At 34.6% G+C, this 21,443-nt stretch overlaps 2 protein-coding genes across 6 annotated transcripts; one reads left to right on the top strand and one right to left on the bottom strand.

Moving 5' to 3' along the window:
- The first annotated feature begins 15,071 nt into the window (after positions 1-15,071).
- LOC141691027 (uncharacterized) lies at positions 15,072-15,608 on the top strand. The gene has a single exon (XM_074495793.1). It carries the CDS (start codon positions 15,072-15,074, stop codon positions 15,606-15,608), a length of 537 nt encoding a protein of 178 aa, XP_074351894.1.
- A 1,389-nt stretch (positions 15,609-16,997) lies between these two features.
- On the bottom strand, positions 16,998-20,508 carry LOC141665233 (uncharacterized). Of its 5 annotated transcripts, none has more exons than XM_074471216.1 (4): positions 20,234-20,508; positions 18,995-19,103; positions 18,194-18,361; positions 17,001-17,943 (listed from the first exon to the last, which is right to left on the bottom strand). In XM_074471216.1, the coding sequence occupies exons 2-4, from the start codon at positions 19,049-19,051 to the stop codon at positions 17,686-17,688; spliced, it is 483 nt and encodes a 160-aa protein (XP_074327317.1). In that variant the 5' UTR covers positions 19,052-19,103; positions 20,234-20,508; the 3' UTR covers positions 17,001-17,685. The 5 variants fall into 5 exon arrangements, 4 of the variants coding, with proteins under 4 accessions (XP_074327312.1, XP_074327317.1, XP_074327321.1 ...); XM_074471220.1 differs by having other exon boundaries at positions 20,238-20,508; XR_012552073.1 differs by having other exon boundaries at positions 16,998-17,935; positions 18,995-20,508.
- Positions 20,509-21,443: the final 935 nt, after the last annotated feature.

The following is a 21,443-nucleotide window of genomic DNA, read 5'->3' as shown; positions in this document are numbered from 1 at the left end:
ATTGGCCATTCTTATAAACAACATCATTTTCTTCTTCCATAGAGTGTAGTTACTGTTAGGTCACACACACTGTAGAAGGGGGTTGAATACAGTGTATACTACAATCAAATTGAATTAAGAACACAAGTATGAAACACAGAATAATCTTATTAATAAAACAGTATTGCAATGGAACCGTTCTCTCTCAGTGATGAACAAATATCACGAGAGCTGCTAGGGTTACAATGAATAATATTCTCGATAATAACAACACATCCAGTGTAAACCCTATGCTGTGTTTATATACCATACAGTTACAAGATAATCTTCTAATTGATATCGAATATAAGTCTGCATCCTAAAATATATCAATTAGTTATCTTTTCCTCCAAGTCTTCTATTCTTCATAGAATTCTTCTCAATGCACATCTCTTCTTGTTTTAGTCTCAATCTTCTTTCCTTTCAATCAGCCGCCTTCCTTATCTGAAAGTCTTCTTAAGTCCTGATATTATCTCCTGATGAATATCATCTGATATCTTAAGTTCTGATAACTTAAGTTCTGATATCTTAAGTTCTGACTTCATTATAAGTACTGATTTCCAGTTAAGTCCTGATTTGTCCTGTTAGTCAAGATCTGAAAACTAAACTCAAATAATTATTAGACATGATATCACAAATATATCTAACAATCTCCCCCAACTTGTAAATTATCATAATATACAAGTTCAGTAGATATTTTGATGATGTCAAAAATATTAAGTACAAATGCATATGAGAATTTGACTAGATAACTACAACTTACAGTCCTTGTAGCTTTTACCATCCTTAAAGTCTGATATCAGCTTTAGCCTGTATATCCTTCAAAATTTAACAGTTGTAGTCCTTGACTTGGCTTCAGTTTGTGATCTCTTGAATGTCGGGAGTTGTTCTGAGATAGTTCTTCAAAAGAGTTCTCTCAGCATATTCAAGTTCATTTATCATCCTCCTTTTAGCATCTTTAAGTTCAACTGTATCTTCCCCTGTTTGAAAGATAGCAGCCCTGAGATCATTAATCTTTGCTTTTCTTATTTCCTGGTCCAGTTTGATCAAATAAGCTTTGTCAGACTCTAGATTAAATTCAACACCCTTAATACCCAAAAATGTAGAGATCTTGGCAGTATTAGGCTTCATCTCAACTAATTCACCATTGTGAGCTTTGTACTTTGGATAGTATGGTCTGTCAGACTTTACAGAGTAAAGTTTCTTTTTCCTTTGAATATCAGATTTTAAATAACTGGCAGCACCATCTGTTGACCTGTTCTTCACTTGAAGTAGAAATAAAACATGTTGCAGTTCTTCATAATACTTCAATCGAATTACATTCTTTCTTATCTGGAATAGTCTCCCATCTATCATAAAATAAAGCATTATGTCTTCTTTCAGCTTGGAATTGTAAACCATCTGTACAGACTCCAATTGATTTAGTCTTTCTGGAGTTGTCCCTACTCCTGGTTCAGAAATAGATGTAGGATCTAAAGTAGAGTTGTTTACTCTCTTTTCATCAGCATTACCCAATCCTGTTTTATCTCTAGCTTCCTTCCCTTGAAGCAATCTACCCTTAAAAACATTTGTTGAAGTCTTCATAGGTTGAGCAGATTGTTGAGCTTTAGTAAACCCAGGTAGTAGAATTTTTGAAGGTTTAACATGAGCAATGTCAGAGGTTTCCTTTTCTTCTGATATCAAGACAGCTTGAGCATTGTCAGAGGTTGTTTGCTTCATTGTAATATCAGAATTTACTAAGTCCTAATCTTCAACAACATGAGCTATGTCAGAGGTTATTTGAATATTCTTCTCCTTCTTCAAAATCAGACTAGTATCTTCATTAGATTTTGCTTCCAGATCCATAGTTGGCATATATATCTTTACAGGTTCATCAACTTTTGCCTTACCCTTGAATCTAGGATCAACTTCCACCTATGATTTGGACTTGGCCTTAGATGCCTCGATATATGTCCTCTCTTTGATCACAATGCCCTTAGGCATAGGTGGTTTCTTTACTTTGTCTTGAGTTTTAGACTTTGACTTAGATCTGTCATTTTCAGCTTTCAGTCTAATCTCTTCTTCCTTCAGACTTTCAATATCCATGCCTGGATTGTCCTTTAGGAACAGCCTTTTGGAGATCTCTTCATCAAGTTTCAGAGTTTGTTCATTAGAACTTATCCTTTTACCAGTATCATAACTTGTTCTTTGACTTGTAGTTCTGGCTTTGCTTGATAAAGAACCCTTGCCTTGATTTAGACCTCTACTCCTTTCAGAGTTTCCCTGGTCTTCATTATCATCATTCTTACCCTTCAGTGGTTGATCATTTTTGCATTTGGACTTAATCACTTTCTCCCCCTTTTTGGCATCATCTGGTAGAAGCAGGGAGACAAGCAATTCCACAGAGTTTTGGATTTAATTGAGTTGGTCTTGTTGAGCAGCTTGATTCTTCAAAATATCAGATAGTTGAGCTTGATGCTTTTCTTGAGTCTTTTCTATATACCCAATGCGGTCAAAGGCTGGCTTAAAAACCCTGTTCTTTTCCAATTTGACATTCATGTCTTGTTGAATCAGTGTTTCTTGAATTTTGTTCACCTTGGCTTGAGTTATTGAGTGTTGACCTTGAAGGTTCCTGGTACTCAATGCAGTAACTATGAGTTGTGCTTTGAAGTCATCATTCATTAGCATCTCATCAGCTTTAGCCAGGTGCTCAGCAAGAATATTTGCAGTAGGAACAAAATCAACTTTGTTCCGCTCCTTGATCCATTCCCTTCCTCTGTTAGTTTCACTCCAAGGTACTGGTGCATCCTCTCTCACAAACTTTTTAATCAAATCAGCTTTATTAACTGTTTGTAGAGGTGCATGTCCTGAAGGACCAGCTGCATCAGCATTTACATTTGTAGCAGCTTCACCAGTATTTTCAGCATTTATTTTAACAAAACTTGCAGAATCTTCAGTATCAGCATCTTGTGATAGAATAACTGTATGTGAAGCAATAGAAGATTCATCTGCATGAACATCAACATCTAGCAGTGGAGTTGCTGGTGGAGTTTGCTGAGGAATGGGTGGAGCTTCCAAGTACAGAACCTCAGGCACATTCAAATTATGAATATCTATTTCAGCAATTGTACCTGGATTATCAGCATGTACTTGATCAATGATAGGAGACACGGGAGGTGTAGACAATGGAGTAGTCTCTGGCTCATGGATTGGAGATTTGTGAGCTTCATGAAGTTCTGGCTCAGCACTTGGAAGTGATTCAACTACAATAGGTTCTTGTGAGATCAGAGATTCCTGACCCCCTTCCACAGCTGCTGCTTCCATTCCTTCTTCAAAGGTTGATGATTCTAAAGCCCTTCTTGTTCTTTGCTTTTTAAGTCTTTTAGCTGATGGAGAGACTCTGGGAGATTGATCATCAGAGTTTAGCTTTCTAAGCTTTTTTAGGGGCCTAGAACTCCCAGTTTCTTGAGCTTTCTGAGAAGAGACCTTCTCAGCTACTTCAGCAACAGGTTCTGATGGTTGAACCTGTACCTCATCATCAGACTCATCTCTTAAAATCATCTTCCTTCTTTTCTATTGTGACTGAGATACTATCTTAATCCTCTTTGCTCTAGAAGGAGAAGGTTTCACTTGATTATGTACTAATGGATGTGGTTGCTGTGTTTGATTAATGGTTGGTTCTGATGGCTGTTGTGTGTTGGTGGGTTGGACATCAGGATATAGCCATGAATATGTATCATAATTAGCATTCACCAGAGCTTGCTTTACTGATAAAGGAATCCTAAGGGGTCTCAAAACTCCCTTCTTATTTTCAGCAGTTAAGAGATCAGTAAAAGCCATCTTAGCTACCTAAATGGTTCTATTTGTTCACTTGCTGGTTGTGGTTCATCTGATGTACAGTAGCTGTAAATTAACTGACAGAACATAGAAAAGTAAACTACATTCCCGTCCTCTTTCATTCTATCTCCTATAAAACATAACACAGTCTTTGCATAATCAAAATGAGACTGGTTTATGAGTACATACCCAATTTGTTGTGTCAGAATAGGAATGGCATCAAAATTTGAGCACTTGTTGGCAAACGTCTTCGTGATGCTCGAAGAAGAAGCTCCATTCCTTTCGAATATATGGGCGTTTGAGTTGACCCAACTTAGCCAAACTCTGTTCATACCCAAGATTAGCCATCATTTGTTGTAGCAATGGCTCCTCAATAGCAAAATTGAATTGACAGTTTTCAGGTAGGTGTAGAACTTTTCGAACTGTTGCCGGAGTAACAACATACTCAACCTCCTTTGTTGTAAACATGATGCTTGGAGTCCCATGCTTACCACCATCATAATAAAGTCCTGTACGCCAAAACGTCAGAACTTGAGTTCCAGATAAATAGGATGGTTGCGTCAAAGCGAACCCAATTTCACTATGAGATAAGAAATCCTGAATAAAATGAAGTTCCGAAGGAGCTTCATTCTTAGTGAGAATGGCAGCATAGTTGTTGGGGACAAACTTTTCTCCATTAAAGATTATATCCTTGGGTGCCATTGAAAATGAGTGAGAATTTAGAGTGCCTGAAAGGTGTTTGATAAAATGTCTGTATAGAAAACCGTCAGAGAATGTGAGAAAATAAGAAAAAGAGAGAGAGTATAGAATACAAAAGTAAATAAAAGATTTAAAATCTTTTCTCTCTTTTACTTATACACTCCACTTGACAGCAGTTATTGAGAAGTGGAACAGACTTTATACCTGTCAGCCATGTAGTAGTTAAGACAGTAGTTAATGGGCACGAAAAATAAGTAATGATTATTATGCACATGCAGTTTTTTTTAAAAAATTGTTCCCACTAAACAAATGATTATTACTGTCTTTATCTCACATAAACCAATATTCTGATAAAATATAACCGTTCAAGTATTGACCTAAAAATAAATTAAGGAAATAAATATTGCCACGTCAGCATCTGAACTTGATTATTATCAGAATTTAAAAGTCATCAGAATATGTCTTCTTTACTCAAAAAGTGAATGTTTATTTCTGTAATTCTTCACACAAATACTGATATGGTTTCAACAGAACTTAATCATCAGAACTTCCATCAGAACTTGTCCTCAGAATTTATGCAACTGACACTTAAACTATTCATCTAAAACAACATTGATCACCACAGTAATTTTCATCATTCACATGGAGTGTAAGTGTGTGCATTAAGCTAAATATCAGACAGAGAGTAAAGTCTGATTCACTTCAATACATCTTAGAAATAAGGCATAACTAAGAACTTTGCTCAAAATCTGTCATTAGTCTGAAGTCTACTATTGAATGAATTTATGCATGAGTCCACCTCAACTGTTTTGTGCTCATTTTATGCATCTTTTGAAATTCCTTTTTACAGTGGCTTCTCAGTGTAAGTGAGTCACGACTGCTTATCAGAATTTATGTTGTTATCAGAGTATTTCTCCAGTAATCAGAAAATGTGAAAAGCCACCAAGAAAATTTTATTTTACTTTTCTAATGCATATTACTTAATACCAGCAATGCACCTGGGTCTTCCCTTCCACATATATTTTTCTCTAGATCTCAAAGGAGTACCTGATATTTATTTCTTTTCCTTACTTTTTCTTTTGATAAGTGAGGCTTATCAGCACTTAGTAAATCCATGAGATTTACCAACATCAGAACTTAACAGATAAGAAGCATTATTCTAGTTTTTGACTTAGTAATAAGATACACAAAGTAAACCTAACCAAGCTCAATATCATAATTTGCTTGTGTTAAAAGATTTCCACACAAACAATTACTTCAAATATGGGATCTTTAGTATATTAGAGACTACTAGATCAGCATCTAGCACAGTTATCTTCATTGGATTGAATAGTCACAGAAACATTCATATCACTATCAGAGTTTAGAAATTCACATCAGACAACAATCAACATTTAGGTAAATTTCAATTTAAGCACAGATTACATAAAGAGAATAATATCTGTAAATATTGATCATAAAGTCTGATGTATCAGAACATAAACTAAATAGATTTAGAGAAAGAACCTGAAACCATTCCAAGTTCATTTACCAATCTTGTAAAAGTAGCTTCACACAGTGGTTTTGTGAAGATATCTGCTAGTTGTTGATCTGTTGGAACAAAATACAATTCCACTGTACCTTCCATCACATGTTCCCTTATGAAGTGGTACCTAATGTTGATGTGCTTTATCATTGAGTGCTGAACTGGATTACCTGTCATAGAAATAGCACTTTGATTATCACATTAAATAGGGATTCTAGAAAATTCTAACCCATAATCCAGTAACTGATTCTTCATCCAAAGAATTTATGCATAACAGCTTCCTGCAGCAATATACTCTGCCTCTGCAGTTGATGTGGAAATTGACTTTTGTTTCTTGCTAAACCAAGAAACTAATCTGCCTCCAAGAAATTGGCAGCTTCCACTTGTGCTTTTTCTGTCAATTTTGCATCCTGCAAAATCTGCATCTCAGTAACCTATTAGCTTAAAGTCTGATTCCCTAGGATACCACAATCCCAGATCAGCTGTACCCTTAAGGTACTTGAAAATTCTTTTCACAGCTGTTAAGTGAGGCTCTCTTGGATCTGCTTGAAATCTTGCACAAAGACAGGTAGCATACATAATATCAGGTCTACTTGCAGTTAGATAAAGTAGTGAGCCAATCATACCTCTGTAATCAGTAATATCTACTTATGTACCAGTATCCTTATCCAATTTTGTTGCAGTGGCCATATGAGTGGATGTACTTGAACAGTCTTGCATTCCAAATTTCTTCAACAAATTTCTGGTGTACTTAGATTGATAAATAAAAGTTCCTTCTTCATTCTGCTTGACTTGAAGGCCCAGAAAATAGCTAAGTTCTCCCATCATACTCATTTGATATCTTGACTACATGAGCTTGGAAAACCTTTTACAAAGTCTGTCATTTGTAAAACCAAAAATGATATCATCAACATATATCTGCACCAAAAGTAACTCTTTTCCATGGTTGAGATAGAATAAAGTTTTATCAATAGTCCCTCTGTTAAATCCACTTTCCAGAAGAAATTGAGCTAATGTCTCATACCATGCTCTTGGAGCTTGCTTAAGGGCATAAAGTGCTTTATCAAGTCTGTAGACATGATTAGGAAATTTTGAATCTACAAAACCTGGAGGTTGTTCAACATATACTTCTTCTTCCAATTATCCAATAAAAAAGCACTTTTTACATCCATTTGAAAAACTGTAAACTTTTTGTGAGCAGTATAAGCCAAAAATATCCTTATGGCTTCCAATCTAGTAACTGGTGCAAATGTTTCATCATAATCAATTCCCTCCTGTTGAGAGTATCCTTTTGCAACCAGCCTTGCTTGATTTCTTGTAATTATGCCATCACTATCAGTTTTGTTTTTGAACACCCATTTTGTACCAACAACTGATCTGTTTTTTGGTCTTGGCACTAAGGTCCAGGCCTTATTTCTTTCAAATTCATTTAACTCTTCCTGCATTGCTTGCACCCAATCAGCATCTTGAAGAGCTTCTTCCACTTTCTTTGGTTCAGCCTGAGAAAGAAAAGAATGATAGAGCCATTCATTTGATGTTGCTGTTCTAGTTCTAATACCGGCTTCAGGATCTCCAATAATCAAGTCAGGTGTATGTGCTTTAGTCCACTTCCTTGCAGATGGAAGATTATCTCTAGAACTGGATGCTCCCCCATGATCCATGCTGTCTCCATCAACATTTTCTGATGCTCCCCCTGAAATCATGCTCTCTGAGTTGGATCCTTCAGAATTTGAGTTTCCAGAATTATCAGAACTTGGCCCATCAGTACTTGATGAATCGGAACTTGAAGAGCCTGTTCTAGGTTCTGATGCTTCTTGAGATATGGTTGGATCTTCAATATGCTCCCCCTGCACAGGTGCATTTTTCTTTGGCATAGTCACCATAGTTTCAATAACATCAGAGTTTAACCCATCAGAGTTTGCAGTATCAGGATTTAGACTATCAGAATTTACAGAATCAGAATTTAAAGTTTCATTCTCAAATCTCAGCTATTCATGATCATTGAAATCTTCAAGTCCAGTAATCTTCTTATCATCAAAAGAGACATTGATAGATTCCATGACAACTCTTGTTCTTAAATTGTAGACTCTGAAGGCTTTTGTGGAAAGTGGATATCCAACAAAAATTCCTTCATCAGCTTTTAATTTGGATAGCTGTTCAGGATGAGTCTTAAGAACAAAATACTTGCATCCAAATACATGAAAGTACTTCAGATTTGGCTTCTTTTTCTTCACCATCTCATATGGTGTCTTTCCATGCTTGTTGATAAGTGTTGCATTCTGAGTAAAACAAGCAGTCTGCACAGCTTCATCCCAAAAGTAGGTTGGTAACTTTGCTTCTTCAAGCATAGTTCGTGCAGCTTCAACACGAGTTTTATTCTTTCTTTCAACAACTTCATTTTGCTGTGGAGTTCCAGGAGTAGAGAATTCCTGCTTTATTCCATGGTCTTTGCAAAACTCTTCCAAAATCAAATTCTTGAACTCAGTGACATTATCACTTCTTATGATTTTCACAGAGTCTTTGACCAATTTATCCAGTTGTTTGATATGATCAATCAAGATAGATGCAGTTTCACTTTTTTGTGTGCAAGAAATACACCTATGTGTATCTGGTAAACTCATATACTATGACCATAGCATATTTCTTCTTTGCAATAGACATGACATTCACTAGACCAAATAGATGAACATGTAGTAGGTGATAAGGCTCAAGAATTGAAGATTCAGTCTTGCTCTTGAATGAAGATTTTCTTTGTTTTGCCTTTTGACATGAATCACAAAGGCCAGCAGGAGCAAATACTGATTTTGGCAGTCCTCTCACAAGATCTTTCTTGACTAGTTCATTTATATTGTTGAAATTTAAATGAGAGAGTTTCTTGTGCCAATCCCAGCTTTCTTCAATTGATGCTCTACTTAACAGATAGATTGCAAAACCATTAGAACTTGTTGAAAGCTTGGCTTCATAAATGTTACCATGCCTGTATCCCTTCAGAACAACTTTGCCTGTAGATTTGCTTACAACTTCACAGTGTTCTTCAAAAAATCCACATGATAACCTCTGTCACAGATTTGACTAACACTAAGCAGATTGTGTTTGAGTCCTGAGACTAGAGCTACTTTTTCAATGATGACATTCCCTAGATTGATATTGCCATATCCCAGAGTTTTTCCCATGTTGCCATCTTCATAAGAAACTCCTGGGCCAACTTTCTCCACAAAGTCTGATAGCAGGGCTTTATTTCCAGTCATATGTCCTGAACATCCACTGTCCAGAACTAGGATGTTTTTCCTGTTGCCCTGCAATCACAAAGACCACTAATGATTAGTTTTAAGGACCCGGACTTGCTTGGATCCTTTGTCCTTATTAAGTTTGTTAACATTTGCAGCGGATTTAACATCCGAGTTTATGTTAACATTTTTCTTATCAGAATTTACAGTATCAGACTTTATATCAGAACTTACACTAGAAGGAATAATGCTAACTTTCTTTAAGAAGGTTTAATTTGATAATAATCATAGTACAAACTATGATATTCCTTACAAGTATATATGGAATGCCATAAACTACCACAATGAAAACAAGGATTTTGTGGTTTAAACCTAACATTCTGACTCTTAACTCCTGAATTAGGAGGTAAAGAATTTATATCCTTATTCTTCCCGCAAAAAGAAGCAAGATGGTTAGTGTTTCCACAGTTATTGCATTTCTTTCTAGGAGCATTAGGAACAGACTTATAATTATTGCTTTTATTCACACCTTCCTTTCCATTCCTATTTTTCCTAGGTGGCTTTACCCTGTTTACATTCTTAATCTCTTTCAGCTTATACTTAAGCTGCTTCTTTGTCAATAAGCCTATATTAAGTTCAGCAGGTTTATCCTGTTTTAATTTGTCAGAAGTTGACTCTGCCTTAACTTCTGTCTCAATATCTTTCATCTTTTCAGAATCAGACTTTACAGTTTTAGCTACAAACTTAACGTGATTTACCTTTCGCTTATTAGTCTATTTAACAATAATTGGCTTAATTTGTTCAGTTCCTTTTTCACTTTTATCATCTCCATAACCTAAGCCTTCTTTCCAGTTTCCACTACTTAACAAATTCTGAGTTGTTCTACCAGAGTTAGTCCAAGTCCTGATAATCTCTCTTTCCTTTTCTAACTCAGTTTTAGAAATTGATTCAATTTTAACACTTCATCTCTAGCATAAAAAGCATCATCTCTTTCTTTCTGAGTTTGATGGAACATAACTAACTCTTTTTCTAAATAGTCATTCCTTTTCTTAAAAGCCAGATTTTCAGAAGTTAACCTATCACATGTTAAGGTCTGATCTCTATAGCTAATGAATATGGTTTTAAGATAAGATCTCAACTCAGTAATATCATCAGTATGAAAAGCATAATTTGTTTAAAGTACCTTTAACTCAGCAGCTTCAGAACTGCTATTAGCATTTGCCATCAAGGCATAGTTCACCTCATATTCAGAATCTGAAGTGTCTGTCCAGCTTTTCTTCTTTGTGACAAGTGCCTTGCCTTTGTCACCTTTTTGTTTCTTGCAATTAGGAGATATGTGGCCTTTCTCACCACAATTGTAGCATTTAACATTTGAGTAATCTCCTTTGTCAGACTTTCCTGCTTTGCCTTCAGATTTTCTGAATCCCTTCTTATCAGAACTTCCACTTTTTCTGGAAAACTTCTTTTCCTTTCTGAATTTCCTGTAAGCTATTTTTGTGATTCCCTTCACCATAAGAGCACACAATCTCATCATCTCTTTATCAGCATCCATCTCAGATAGACTTTCAGTTTCTGAATCCTCATCATCATCAGAACTTGATGAATCTGAATCAGACTTTGTGATGAGAGCCTTTCCTTTTCCTTTCTTTGAGGCAACCACTTTGGGGGATTCCTCGTCAGCCTTAAGAGCAACTGTTCTTGACTTTCTCCCATGTCTCTTGCTTCTTTGATCCATCTCAAGTTCATGAGTTTTGAGCATACCATAAATTTCATCAAGAGTAGTTTCATCAAGAGCATAGTTGTCTCTTATAGTTGTTGCCTTCAAATCCCAACTTTCAGTAAGAGCTAAAAGGAATTTGAGATTAGTATCTTCAAGATCATATTCCTTATCCACCAGTGACAGATCATTCAAGAGTTTGATAAATCTGTCATATAAACCAATTAATGACTCATCAGGTTTTGAGTCAAAGTGCTCATACTCTTGAGTGAGTATAGTCCTCATATTCTTCTTAATTGCATCAGTTCCCTGGCATCTTGTTTCCAAGGCATCCCATACCTCCTTTGCAGTCTTGCGGTTAATTACCCTGTTTGACATGACACAATGGCACTATGCAGCAAATGCCTTACCTTTGCATCCTTGGCAATAGATGAGATATCTTCAGCTGTATATTCACTTTTCTCCTTTGGTACAGTCATTGCTGGCTGATCTGCAACTACAACAGAGAGCTTGGTTGACTTATGTGGTCCTTCATTAATTCTGTCAAGGTATTCTGGATCTGTAGCTTCCAGAAACATAGTCATTCTCAATTTTCATATGGGATACTCAGAAGGTCTCAGTATGGGAACCCTAATAGTCTCATATCGATTATGGATTTGAGTCTTTGGAGTTTTTTCAATTTTGATGGGCTTGGTTGGAGTTTGTTCTTTTTTAGACATGATTGTTTTGGATCTTTACTGTATATGTGTCAACAGATAGGCTCTGATACCACTTGATAGGTCTTACACACTGTAGAAGGGGGTTGAATACAGTGTATACTACAATCAAATCAAATTAAGAACACAAGTATGAAACACATAATAATCTTCTTAATAAAACAGTATTGCAATGGAACCGTTCTCTCTCAGTGATGAACAAATATCACGAGAGCTGCTAGGGTTATAATGAATAATATTCTCGATAATAACAACACATCTAGTGTAAACCCTATGATGTGTTTATGTACCACACAGTTATAAGATAATCTTCTAATTGATATCAAATATAAGTTTGCATCTTAAAATATATCAATTAGTTATCTTTTCCTCCAAGTCTTCTATTCTTCATAGAATTCTTCTCCATGCACATCTCTTCTTGTTTTAGTCTCAATCTTCTTTCCTTTCAATCGGTCGCCTTTCTTATCTGAAAGTCTTCTTAAATCCTGATATTATCTCCTGATGAATATCTTCTGATATCTTAAGTTCTGATAACTTAAGTTCTGATATCTTAAGTTCTGATTTCAGTATAAGTACTGATTTTCAGTTAAGTCCTGATTTGTCCTGTTAGTCAAAATCTGAAAACTAAACACAAATCATTATTAGACATGACATCACAAATATATCTAACAGTTAGCTTTGTCAAAAGTAGGGATTTTGATGCTACTGATTTTCTGTGTATTCATTCTTCCAAGATCTTGAATCTGTTTACTTTCAAATTTTGCTCTGATACCACTTGTTAGGAAATGAATAACACAGGGGGGTGTGAATGTGTTTTTGATATTTTTAGGCTTTTCTTGAATGTTTGTGGTTGAACAAAGTAAATTAAATCTTGTAGTAAAGATGTGTTAATGCAGTAGATAAGCATGCAATAAATAGGAATTCAATATTTTCAAAACTCACTTAATTTTTTTTATTAAAAATCAAGAATATTTTGCTACAAAATTTCTAGGCTCTTTGTTTAAAGAGCTTAGTTTCTTCTTGAGAGAATAACAAGATTTTCTATCTAAATTGTTACAACTAACAAAAGACCAGTGTTAACTTTATAAATCAGTTAATTACTAGTTTACACAGTGTACAATAAGATATGCTATTATCATTTACTAAACTGTCACTTGTCATTTCCATTTTAGGAAAAGTGAACCTTCCATTTAAGGCTTAACATATCTTTGGCATCCTGTGATTACCTTGATCTTCTTTTGTCAGTTAATCTTCACCATTATCTTGCACATCCTTCAAGCTGCTTTTTGTAGACTTATCAATCCAGCTGGTTGGATTGTTTGTTGATTGTATATCTTGAATATTGAACTGGTCTGGATTTTGTACATTGAGAATTTACCTCGATATCTCCAGTCAGACATATAGAGATCTTGACATATCGATAAGTATATTGACTTATCGAGATCTCTAATGCTCTAGTGAATTTGACTTATAGAGGTCTCTGAGTTCTCGAATGAGACTTTGGCTTGTCGATATCTCTCAGCATCATGTCTTCACTTTGACTTATCGACAACTTAGAGTTCTCTAGTGAATTTTGATTTATCGATATCTCTGAGTTTTCTAGTGGACTTTGACTTATCGATAACTCAGAGTTCTCTAATGAATGTAGACTTGTCGATAACTCTGAGTTCTCTAGTGAATAAATGACTTGTCGATATCTACAACCTTCATGTCTTCTTGACTTGTCGATATCTCTCTGAGTTCTCTAGTAGTTTTCCTGACTTCTCGATAAGTCATTTGGAGTTCTCGAATGACTTCTCTATAACACTAAATCTGTGACTTGTAGAGATCTTGAATTAGAATATTTTTATCCAAATAGATTTATTCAACTCCAAACTTCTTCAAAATTCTTCTGAGGCATGATCTTCTTGATCTTATTCCAGATAGAATCCTTAGGCTTGATACTGTTTAAGGAAAAAGACTCAAGTCTGCTCTTTTGCATTCTTACAGACTTTAAAATGTTACAAGTACAAATATAAACTAAGATAACAATATAACTTACTTAGGGTTGTCAATATGACTTAGTCTTGTTGAGATACAGGCATATCTTGCACAACAGTGTGTTCAGAAATCAAAAATATTGAACACTCTTTCATATGTTAGACAAACAACGGTAAGATTACTATAACAACTTAACGTTTAAATCTCATTCAACGTTCAAATTTGTTAAGGTAATGTCACCTCGGTTTAAAATACCAACGTTCTAAAAAATAAACGTTTGAGTAAAGAAGAGATATACAGAATATAAGTCCCAAATGTATTAGTTTGTTATATAAAAGATATGAGTTTGGATATGAAACAAATTCTTATAAAATAGGAAAACTTTTGCACGGTTAAATATGATTAAAATTGAGCTCAGATATATTATATATAAGTATTAGAGCCCTTACAAACAATTAACTATGCTTCCTGAAAACTCTCCTTGAAAATCGAAAGCTGCAACATAACCTGACAGTTCATCTTAGCATGCTGTTATTATCTTTTAAAATCTAATTTGCAGAGAAAGGTTTGAGATTTAAAATTATCTTTTAACTTATTGTAAATTGAATAGTTATCATAATTTGTAATTTATAAAGAAAAAAGTATTGAGATTAAGAATCTAATGTATAAAGAAGAGTATTTTATATTCGAATTATTTTTAAAGTAGAACATGTATCCTAATTTATAAATGAGAAAGCTTCAAATTAGATATTCTAATTTATTATGGAGAGATATTTGAATTTATAATAAAAGAAAGTAATTTTTATCTAAATTATAATAATTTTTTTAATATTGTGTTATTTTTATTTAAATTATAGTAATTTTTTATTAATATTATGTTTAAAGGAAAAGCGGATCAAACTATTTTTTATCAAAACTATAATATTTTTTATTTGTATTGTGTTTAACTGGAGAGCGGCTTAAAATAGTTTTTATCTAATTATAATTTTTTTTATATTGACAACTCAAATTAATTTTATCTAATTATAATAAATTTTTTTATTAGTATTGTGTTTAGTGAGATAGTGGTATAATATTAGTCTATATTAGAATTATAAAATATTGAGAATGCCCACGAAATATGATCCGGTCCAGGGAATCTTTTCTCCAGGATTTGAGCTCTTTTACTTTCTGTATATAAAAAAACACTATGTACTGATCTCTCTTGATTCAAGTATGGCAGAAGTCCACCCTGAACCCGTTATGCAAGTCCCTCACTTCCCCCGAACAACTCACATGATACCTTCGAGACAACAATACTGCCATGTGCGGTGGCCATATGTTTTCTGATATTAATTATATCACTTCCGATTTTTTTGGCTGTGTCCGGGTTCATGTCGACTGTTAAGGCTCCAACACTTGAACTTGATTCATTAACACTCTCAAACTTCAATCTCTCATCTCCTCCCAACCAGATTTCCGCTGACTGGAACGTTTCTATGAATTTTACAAACGTGGATACCCATGGATACTTTGAGTTTTCTAATATCAAAGTCTTGATATATTATGATAAGAAGATAGTGGGGGTGACAAATCTTATGTCGTTTGATATGAGTCCAAAGGATCCTCCCATGCACGTTGGCGGAGAGTTTTCTTCACGACTGTCGAGTTACATTGATGATACCATGATCACCCACATTACCCACAGTGTGAACCTCACTAGCACTCTAATTTTTAATGTGGAGTTTTCTGCTCTGGTGAAAAAGACTTACAGAGGTTTCTGGGGAACAGACTGGTGGGATCCCTACTTGTGGGTATATAATTGCGAAAACGTGGAGCTGATCTTTGGGTCCTCAGATGCATCAAAGGCGAACATACTGAATGGTTCTGGTAAATGCAAAAAAGTCTCTCTTCCCCCTTGGCCCTCATGAGATATTAATGATAGTATGTCCTTTCATATATATGAATGAGTGTTTGGTTAATCAATTCCTTACTCTTTATTGTTTTTTTCCGATTTAAATTCATAGAATGGTTGTACAAATTGACTTCTATGGATGTATTATCAGTTTTTTGCTTTTATAAGTGATTATAACACTAATATATTATACATGAGATGATACCCTTACATAATTCAGCAAATAAAAAGTACATAACACAGTTTCAGCCCAACAGGTTCTTACCAATTGTAAGCTTTCCTATCACTATACTTCTTTCCAAGTCAAGGATCGTGTGCTTCTTTGTTTCTGTAACATCATTCTATAGTGGATTATAATAGGCGTTGTTGTCAACTGATGGTAGATTCCATGTGCTTTAATTGCAGAAGGTTTAAAATAAGTTTGAAGATTACTCAACTCCTTTGTCACATCTAAATATTTTCAAATATTGGTCATTTGTTTCTTCCCCATTGCTTTCAATTCCTTCAACTTATCAAGTGCCTACACTTTTTCTTACAAAATTTATATCCAATTTTTTCTGCTAAAATTGAATGTTATGTACTTTTGTTACTGCCGAGTTATGCAAATTTTAAAAGGACTAGCAATATGTGCGGACAATCTCCAATATCCTTCTGCCTCTCCACCATATTCTGATAGAAAACTAATCTCCTTTTGGCTTTCCATGATATTTCGATAGAAAAACTTTGTACGTGTTGCTTTACACAAATTAATAGACACTTTGTTTCGCAATGCCTCACTCGATGGCTTGATAATACAGGTTCATTCACCAATCATGTGCTTGAACAACAAACCAACAATTTCCAACAAGTCCTTTGACTCCTCAAATTCATGACCACATAATCAAATTTTCTTATATAAAAATGAAACAATTTTTTCATGGTCCATGTTTGGCCATTTCTTAACATCTCATTTTTCACGATTTTCGGAATGTTTTGTTGTCCTATGTTTTCTGAAATTTTCTTTTTTACAAATCAAACTCCTCCCAGAAAATTTGAAACATTTTTTTTACAATGGTTATCTTAATATAACCAGTATTGTCCTATGTTTACGATTTCGAACTCCTCCTAAATGAATGTCATATTATTTAATTGGGATCAGACAACAAATTATCTCCAATAAAACCAAATGCAAGGTTGGTACCCATAGTTTCAATATATTTCTCAACTTTTTGTTATCTTCTTCCCGCGAAGAGTCTAATCTTTGTAGTTTATTTTTCCCATCGCTGACACAAGTGTGAACATCCTGTACTTTACATTTGGCATTATCTATCAGCAGTCATTTGCATGCTGCAGTTCCGTGATTAGGAGACTTTAAAAACCAGAGACGTTTTAGTGCACTCATTCAGTGTTCACCTTTGGCTGGTAATCTTAGCATATAGCAGCATTAAGCTAGCTAGAAACTTTTCAAAATAAAGCATAGAAAGTCAATAAGCATTCAGACACTTCCATGCAATTAGTTGGAAGCCAAACACCAAGACAAATCAAAACAACGTTGATAAGACTTCAAGACTAGACAACAGACAAGTTGATAGCGCAATCAAAAAACTCTCTAAAGCATAACAAATCGATGAATATTAGGGACGAAAGAGTAGATCATCTCCAATGAAATCAGCAGCAAGGTTGGAACCCATAGTTCCAAAAGCTTTTTGAATCTCTGTGATCTTCTCCATGCGGAGAGCCTGCAAATCTTGTAGTTTACTTTTAGCATCACCAATTCGACATTCAATCGCACGAAGCTCTGGGACCAAGGGCCCTGAAAACCTGAGATGTTCTATATAGTTTAGGCGTTCTACCAACCAATCTACATTAAATCCCTGATTCTGCAAGCAAGAAAATACATCCCTGTACCCAACAATCATCTCAGAATCAACATCAGTCATAGATATTTTGGTAAAGTCATTCAGTGAGGTGCACAACATATTCAGATTCATTGTACATAACTTCTTGTTTTTTTGGGTGAAGTGCTCAAAGGTTTCCGGGTACTTGTGAATGATACGATCGAGCAGGCATACAAACTCAGAGTTGACCTCATGGCCCCGCCATAATCCTAAATCTCACTGAGAAGAACTCACCCGATTGTTTCTTATTCCTCCAACTAGGGGATCAGTTGGTCCAGCTCTGTTGGCATCAACTAAAGAATTCTCCATCACATGCTGTTCTTGAACCCCCATGTCAACACTAGTGTCAACCATCACAGTTTTATTTATATTTTGAAAATCACCTGGCTCCTTGGTTGGAGCAGCCAAGGGCTCTTGCAACACCAAATTTTCAGCCGCCAATGAAACTGCTCGTGTTTGATGAATCCTGTTGTTCTGGAAACAAATCAAAAACTTTTGTAATATATCTCTATCTGACATAAGTAAGGTAGCTTATATGACATATTTAGTTCCCCTCAAAAAAAAATTATATGACATATTTAATTTTACTAAACTAAAACAACACTTTATCCCCCAATTCCCCATCTCAATAACTGATAAATGCTACATGCCTACATGCACTGTATATTCTACAAGACAAAAAATTCATGAAGGTTTTGAGAGAGACAATATATTCATTAAATACCTGAGCTGCTGATGTGACAATGGTGGCTCTAGGACAACCACCAAGTAAGTAGCTTCTAAGAGCACTAGATAAACTAGATTCTCTATATTCCTTTGGTAGCTTCAAGTACTTCAAATTAATGAATGGAGATGAAATACTTGCTTGAATGTTGATAATCTCAGAAAGTGCCTACGAAAATAAGTGAACAATATTTGAGAAGAAACACAATAACATATATCAAATAAATTTGAACTAGATGAGCATTTCATTTTGCACAAAAGAAAGTAGTAAGCCCAAATCTTATGCATCTCTTTTTTGATGTATCCTCCGGATCACTCGAGATTCGGAATCTAACCATAAGTGATAATTACGTTCTAAACGAAAATATTATGAATTGCAACGACCACCCACCATGAAGATTAAAATGTACAGTGAGAACAGTTGTTGACTTATAATTTGGACAAGTTTGGTACTCTACTTGAATTGAAATATTAATGCTTAAGGTTTAAACTGTTGTAGATACTTAGTGTGTATAACTACAAGAATAAGTATCTGCAGATGAACAAAACAAGTTTGCAATTTTCAAGGGCTTATTCAAACTTCAAAACACCCTGTTTTAAAAGATAGATAAGGTTTCTAATAATGGATCTAACTGAATGTGTTTTCGAGGTTTGGATCCGTGACTATAACTATATAAATAATTCTTTTAAAGACATAGCAAGCTTTCCCAGAAACAAATTTTTATCTAAGTCCAGAACTTACACATTCAAAGAAAATGAAGACATTGCTAATATTATCATCTAAAAATTGCATACAAGTTACCTCAATCCTTTCCAAGTCAAAGGAAAGATTCTTGGCCATACCAAGTCCTGAAAGCATACGTGTAAACCGCCGATAATATTTTTTTGTTATCTACATGGGACGGCACATCCTGAGACCAACCATTTAACTTTATATTGACATTTTCTAATTCAGGAGTTTCAACCTTGATTGCAAATATACCAAAAGAACTGAAATTACAGAGTTGTGGAGCTGAAACCACAATCTTATCAGAAGGATGACTATGAAAAGAGCCATTCGAGATATGAAATGATCTTGTGGCTCGAACCGCCATCTTAAAATAAATGTGAGATGTTTTAAATTGACAAGAGTTGAGAACATGTCACTCATATTCTCGGGAAGCATAACAGATTCCAAATGTAGACTTAATAAAACTGGGAGACCCCATAGCCTTTGGGGTAAACTACAGTCATCCAGATGGAGATCTGTTAAATTAAATTAGGCAAAGATAAATATATTTCTGATAAATCTGAAGAGTCAAGACGCAACGTTCTTAAAGCAGAAAAGGATTTGAACAATGATTCTGTTGAGCAACCAGCTCATCTAAAACCTTAAGGTGTTAGAGTAAGGCCCCAATAGGATCATATATTTAACACTCCCCTCACTCGAAAGCCCATTTATGGGTCAAAGAGTGGAACACCGGCGCCCATCTTTGGGGCATTAATTACCTTTAGTGTCCACATTAAATTGTGAGAATATTAGGGGTGGCTAGGAATCGAAACTTAGTTCTCCCGCTAGCCTAAGCTCTGATACCATGTTGAGTAACGAGCTCATCTAAAACCTTAAGGTGTTAGAGGAAGGCCCTAATAGATTCAAGTCCGTTGGCCTCCGTTGGCCTTTACAACATATCTATACGGGCGCTTCAGATGGAGAGTTGTCAAAGCAGGTAAATCCAAAGCAAAGTCTTGATCGATGTACAAATCCAATTTCAGTGTTTTCATCGAATCAGATCTGAATGTGGATAGTTTATATGGTTTTTCCCTAAAATGCCAGTTAAAACAAATATTTAACTCCTGGACATTGTGCGAGATAGCATACTGAATAAACTTTTCGATAACACATCCACGAAATTTCTTCTTACAAACACTCTGCTTTACAGTTAACTTGTCGGGAACATACAATTTCAATTCGGAAAGATTGGAATCATGGTTTCTGTTAGACAAAACATGACGAATGAACATAGTATACCGAGAAATGTCTTGAAAAGGTAAGGAGTTATACCGACCAAAACCAAGAAAAGGGAGAGTAGTCCAAATAAGCTTCCATCGTTTCGAGAGAACGCTGGATTGAACAGCTTCTTTGGCATCCAGAAAAGAGTAGATTTTATGAATGAGGTCATCAGGCAATCTGCTGAGTCGGTCTTCATCTTGGTTTTCAGATTGTACAGTTTTTAATTTTTTGGTCGGACGAGTCCTCAACATGTTTTGTCTTCTGCTCGGTTCCCCATTCTCAAACCCTAACAATCCTGTTCCTCCCAAATTAATTTAGAAGCAGGGGTTTCGGGTTAGTTTTTTATAAATGGGTCAACTTTATTTAATTTGGAAATTATAGGAAAATTATCAAGTTTGACTAAGTCCCCAGTTTAACTCGATTTGATTATTAATTTTAAAAATTTGTATTAAATAAATAATCTAGTACTCACTCTATTTTTTTTTATATGTCGTTGGATTTTTTTTTACACAATTCTAAGTGCTTTGATCCTATAGATAAAATGATATTTTTAAAAAAATTCTTTTTCTAATTTAAAATTTTAGTTATATATTTTTATTCCCAAACAGAAAAAAATTAAAAATTATTATTCTAACTATGCGGTCAAAGCATTTAGAAGTGTGTGGAGAAAAATCAAATGTCATATAATAAAAAACAGAGGGGGTAATGACTAAATCGATATAAAATTTAACTTTTTATAATTAAATTGATACCAATTTTTAAATTAGTAAAAAAATTGAGTCGAACTGAAAAGTAATAATTTATTTGATACATTTGGATAAAATGAGTGATCAATTTGATATTTTTCCCTTAAAATTATTAATATGAAATTTAATAAGAGGGGTCCAATATCAATTAGCTAACTGATTCCGTCCAAAAATTTAAGCAGGTCACTCATTACAAATTTGGTCACTCATTACAAATTTGACTCAAACTGTTTATCAATTAACATATTAACATAATTTGATCATTTCGTTAAAATCGAAAATTGAAATTATCTTAGATTCAAAAATGATAACATGTGAGGATTGAGTTGGTTTTGGGTTTCGATACAATCACTTAAAATTGCTATTTCACTCACAGAATTGTGATGAAATCAAACTTTAATTCTCACTACTTTGTTATTTTTGAGGTTTTAAAGAATCAAAATTAGAGATAATTATAAAAGCGGGTCGAGTTGGCCGATTGGACGCATAACCCTAACCAAATGTATTTAATTTCG

The sequence above is a fragment of the Apium graveolens genome, chromosome 1 (genome assembly GCF_009905375.1).
Source record: "Apium graveolens cultivar Ventura chromosome 1, ASM990537v1, whole genome shotgun sequence".
Lineage (NCBI taxonomy): Eukaryota > Viridiplantae > Streptophyta > Magnoliopsida > Apiales > Apiaceae > Apium > Apium graveolens.
Note: the sequence above shows the minus strand (reverse complement) of the source record. Positions and strands in the feature narration are given on the sequence as shown.

Coding starts and splice junctions, on each gene's coding strand:
- LOC141691027 (XM_074495793.1), top strand. CDS start 15,072: ATGTCGACTGTTAAGGCTCCAACACTTGAACTTGATTCATTAACACTC.
- LOC141665233 (XM_074471211.1), bottom strand. CDS start 20,378: ATGAAGACCGACTCAGCAGATTGCCTGATGACCTCATTCATAAAATCT. Junction 18,362..20,237: donor TCTCCCTTTTCTTGGTTTTG/GTCGGTATAACT, acceptor TTATTTTCGTAG/GCACTTTCTGAGATTATCAA. Junction 17,944..18,193: donor TTGTCACATCAGCAGCTCAG/GTATTTAATGAA, acceptor ATTTGTTTCCAG/AACAACAGGATTCATCAAAC.